At 38.5% G+C, this 4,839-nt stretch overlaps 1 protein-coding gene across 1 annotated transcript; it reads right to left on the minus strand.

The window, feature by feature from the left end:
* Positions 1 to 391: 391 nt before the first annotated feature.
* LOC111959640 (dispanin subfamily A member 2b-like) lies at positions 392 to 1,597 on the minus strand. Its single transcript, XM_023981363.2, has 2 exons — positions 1,159 to 1,597; positions 392 to 748 (listed from the first exon to the last, which is right to left on the minus strand). Exons 1-2 carry the CDS (start codon positions 1,384 to 1,386, stop codon positions 593 to 595), a joined length of 384 nt encoding a protein of 127 aa, XP_023837131.1. The 5' UTR covers positions 1,387 to 1,597; the 3' UTR covers positions 392 to 592.
* Between the last annotated feature and the right edge of the window lie 3,242 nt (positions 1,598 to 4,839).

A 4,839-nucleotide genomic window follows, 5' to 3' on the forward strand; every position in this document is an offset into this window, starting at 1 on the left:
GGGGTTTTAGGCTGGGTTTCTGTACAGCACTTCAAGATATTAGCTGATGTACGAAGGGCTATATAAAATAAACTTGATTTGATTTGATTTGATAATATCTGTTTACAATTTGTATCAGAGTAATAAGTCAAAAATACATAATACCGTTCGTATGCCATTCCTCTTTTGGAGTTGATAAAGTTGTTCAACGTACTCTAATGCCTACATATCACACAAGGACAAGTCATTTTAGCAACAAGAAATAGTATGGATTGTGCCTTAAACATTGTTGGAGAGCGACAACAAAGTAGAAAGAGAAGCCATGTCTCATTAAGTGAGTGTATGTCTATGTGGGATGAGTTAAACAGAAACGTTAACATCCATTAACAGCTATAAAGACTCAAATGGAATGCATTTACAAAACATTTACATTTATTGATAAAAAATACATTTGAATACAACTTAAACAGAATCATCTTGCATCTCTAAAACACAAAACTAAAGAAGTGTGTGTGTGTGTGTAAGAGAAATGTATCAGGACACAATCCTAAAGGTGTGTCATCTGGAAAGACTCCAAATGAACACTTTTTACAAAAGCAAAGACTGGGACTACTCAGTGTGCAACTTGGTAGATGATGATACCATAGGTGATGAAGAGGAAGAGCAGCCCGAGGATTGCCAGGGTCAGGGTCACAGTATTAAAGCAGCGTGCAGTGTTCCCGTGTTTTCTTGCTCCCTCCAAGTCTCCAACCATCTTCCTATCCCTGGACTGGAAGACAAAATGTAGAATAATTTATATAATAGAATCATTCATGTGTTGCTGATTGTGTTTATGTAGCGATGCATATTAGTTAACAACATGCACACATGACATTTCACACTAATGGGATAATCTCAGTAATGTATTACCCTCTTAGTGGTTTAATACTCCTTATTAAAACACTTATTTTGGGGTAAAGATCTATAGAGCCTATAGATGAAGTATAGGCTACACATTTTTATAACAGTGTGATAACAAGAGAGCGAAACGCAAATGTAGATAATTGTTATGCTGTCTTCCTTCCATAGTTCAAAGTTGGTCGCCTATATAACAACTTGCTCAACTTCAAAATCCATACAATACAAGCACCAACACCAGACATTGCTATAAAAAGCTATATAAGGAGAAATCCAACTCACCTTTATGGAGAAATACACCGCTAACATTCCGAGACAGAATGGGTTGCCGTACACGAGGCTGCAAAGTGACCAGATAATGTGATCCCTGGGCTGAGGTACAACGGGCTGTGGCTGTCCCAAGACGACGGTATGTTGGAACTTGGGTGCTCCGTGAGGGTCTTCTAGACGCATGTACTTATTTCCTTTCATTGGGACAAACTCTGGCTGGTACGGTGGTGGTTGATCCATGGCAAGCGAATATAGCTACTTATTTAGCCTCGTGTTAAAAAAAGTATCAAAGCTTCTAGTGCAAACGAGAAAGAGAGACCCAAAGAGACGTTTATTTTGTGAGGTGAGGTGGAGGGTTTATAAGAGGAGAGGAGTGGTGAAGGATGGCGTCATTAGCACTGTTTCCAGTAAATGTGTGTGTTTTGATTTCTGGAGGCCCTCCCCCCTCTCTTGCACAACAGCAGCATTGTCCAATGTTTTGATCTGCTTTTGGGAGTGTCTACCCAAAGATATTTGACTGGACTTCCTGTCACTGCCATATTTGGTCATGAGAAAACGTTATAAACGGATGCTTGTGACGTGTCTGGGTTACCACTTCTGTCTGTAGTATACCAGTCTGTCTATCCTGCCCTCTAACTGGTTAGAATGTCTGCCCAGTTTCACCGAGTTCCATCTACTCACACTACCCGCGATTAGACTTCCTCTCACCAACATATGTTCTAAACGGATGCTTCTGCTGTACAGCCCCTGTGACGTGTCAGGGTTACCACTTCTGTCTGTGGTACAGTGCATTCGAAAAGTATTCAGACCCCTTGACTTTTTTGTTGTTGTTATGTTACAGCCTTATTCTAAAATTGATTACATAACAAAATTGCTTCATCAATCTACACACAATACCCCATAATGACAAAGCGAAAACAGTGTTTTAGATATGTTTGCAAATGTATACAAATTTAAAAAACTGAAATACCTCATTTACATAAGTATTCAGACCCTTTGCTATGAGACTCGAAATTGAGATCAGGTGCAACCTTTTTCCATTGACCATTCTGAGATGCTTCTACAAGTTGATTGGAGAACACCTGTGGTAAAATCAATTGATTAGACATGATTTAGACATGCATGAACTAAGTGACTGATAGTTGGTGTTCAGCAGTCATAAAATAATGCCTTATTTACTTTGAAATCACTACTTAAATAGTGATTATGTCAGACAACATTGGCAGCAGCTCTACAGAGATGAGATGACTTGTAATGAAATAATAAAGTAATAAAATAAAACAAATATTTAAAGTCATGTTAATTAATACAGTTGAAGTCGGAAGTTTACATACACCTTAGCCAAATACATTTAAACTCAGTTTTTCACAATTCCTGACATTTAATCCTAGTAACAATTCCCTGTTTTAGGTCAGTTAGGATCACCACTTTATTTTAAGAATGTGAAACGTCAGATTAACAGTAGAGAGAATGATTTTTTTCAGCTTTTATTTCTTTCATCACATTCCCAGTGGGTCAGAAGTTTACATACACTCAATTAGTATTTNTGTGTGTGTGTGTGTGTGTGTGTGTGTGTGCCAGGACACAATCCTAGAGAGGTGTATAACATCTGGAAAGACTCCAAATGAACACTTTACAAAAGCAAAGACTGGAACTACACTACAAGTGTGAGATTTGGTAGATGAAGATACCATAGGTGATGAAGAGAAATAATTCAAGCCATAAACATCCTGATTTAACCTCACAGGCATGCAAGCTTATTTTTATCTCCCTTGCTTAACAGCAAAAAAACAATAGTGTTGTCTTGTTGAACAAGCATTGGCTTGCTACAAATGCACCTTATAACAGAATTATACAATTGTAAAGAGCTTATACAGTAGCTTCATGAGTTTACAGATAATTTTTATATAACTGTTGTCCAAATGTACATACTTTCAAATGTATCTAACTGCTAACACAAACTATATTTGCCAAGAAACAAACTCAGACCATGTACACAGCTTATCTTAGCCTTTTATTTCGATTCGTTTTTAGATTTTTACTTGAAATTCAGTTTAGTTTCAGTATGTTTTCAGACTTGATTTACTAGTTTTTCTTTAGTTTCAGTTTGATAAAAATATGTATATTTAATTTCTATCAGTTTTAGTGTTAGTGATAGGGACAGACATTAGCCTATGTGTGGGAGGCTAGGAGCCGTTTATATGTTATAGTTTGTTTTTTTGGGATGTCACTTCCTGCTACTGGGGGGCAGTAATACATGAGGTGATGGGCCACGACCATAGACTTGGATAGACATAACGTCTCTGTATCTGTGTCACGATGGCATCTGTGAGCGCATGGGCAGTGCCATTGAGGCCAGCTCCTCTTGAAATAGTACATTTTGTTCTTTACGAGTAACATTTATTTACTGATCCCTCCTGATGACCCTGCTGTCACGACTCCAACTAGGTCATCAGGTCATGCCAACCGGGTCATCAGGAGGGATCAGCCAATGAAGTTGAAAGTCCGGCCCAGTTGCCTAAATCAAAATGGCAAAAGTCTGCTAGAGGACTCCATACAACTCAATGGCCAGGACATTTGGTTAGGTTTAAATTATAAAACAATCTTAATGTGACTTGGATTTAAAGGACTTAAAGGATAAGCTTTGGATAAACAGTTATCCTTGCCTGCCAGAACTGGAGAGGTGACTCTGTAAACATGCTCCCCTTTACCTTTTCCAGGTATTTCCATGTTCCCCCAATTAATGCCCTGCCAGGTTGACCCTCCGACTGGACAGTGACCTCAGACACAATCTTCAACCGACTTTTTATTTATTTTAGTAATTTTTATTTTTCTGAAAAAGTAAGCCATATTTCTGAACAACTGTGGTCGAGATCTTTGCTGGATTCAATGTGCTGGCATCTTTCAGAGGTCCTGCTGCTCCAAGGCTGTACTTTCTGATTTGCTGAAGTACAAAAGACTGCTTCCCTCATCAGTGTCTCCATCTCTGTTGAGTGATGTGTCAGAGACCCACTTGGGTCCACCAGGCAAGCTGCTGTAGGAGTTGGTTCGAAGTTGGCTGCCAGAGTATTCATTATGCATGCAAAGCGCTCACGCGATGACTTCAGGGAGACCTGTGCCAACTGTTTTGCAACAGTAGTTGACTGCAAGTGTGCCTCAAAGTTGAGATGGCATGGCACCACATCAGACAACGACTGGCTATCAGTTTGAAGTTGGTCAGTGTGGATTGCGTACGGTTCTAGCAACTTCACAAGCTGCTCTAGCTTGGCTCAGTCACTGGTCAGCCCTCAGATTTCTTCACTGTTATCTAGTGATAGCTAGTGAGTGTAATGCACAAGTTAGGCCTATTTGAAACATCGGGAATCTACTAGCAGCATTTACCCGCCAGATTCAGAAGCTCAAAAACCGCATTAGAAAAAAAAGCTTGGAAACACCATTTGGTTAGAAGGAAAAACTAAAACTAAACATAATTTATGATGGTTTTGATTTTATTTTTGTTTGTTTTACAGTCAAAGATAATAGTTTCAGTATAGTTATTTTTTCAAATGTTTTTCACTTTTATTTTTATTTCAGTTACTGAATAGTTTTTTTCAATTTTATTTTTTGTTAACTATAATAACCTTGTTCCTACCTACCCCTCATTATCAGTAATTTTAATGGCATGTCAACATCTCTCAGAAGTAAACACACATT

This window comes from Salvelinus sp. IW2-2015, linkage group LG36 (genome assembly GCF_002910315.2).
Source record: "Salvelinus sp. IW2-2015 linkage group LG36, ASM291031v2, whole genome shotgun sequence".
NCBI classification, from domain to species: domain Eukaryota; kingdom Metazoa; phylum Chordata; class Actinopteri; order Salmoniformes; family Salmonidae; genus Salvelinus; species Salvelinus sp. IW2-2015.

Coding starts and splice junctions, on each gene's coding strand:
- LOC111959640 (XM_023981363.2), bottom strand. CDS start 1,386: ATGGATCAACCACCACCGTACCAGCCAGAGTTTGTCCCAATGAAAGGA. Junction 749..1,158: donor CGGTGTATTTCTCCATAAAG/GTGAGTTGGATT, acceptor TTTGTCTTCCAG/TCCAGGGATAGGAAGATGGT.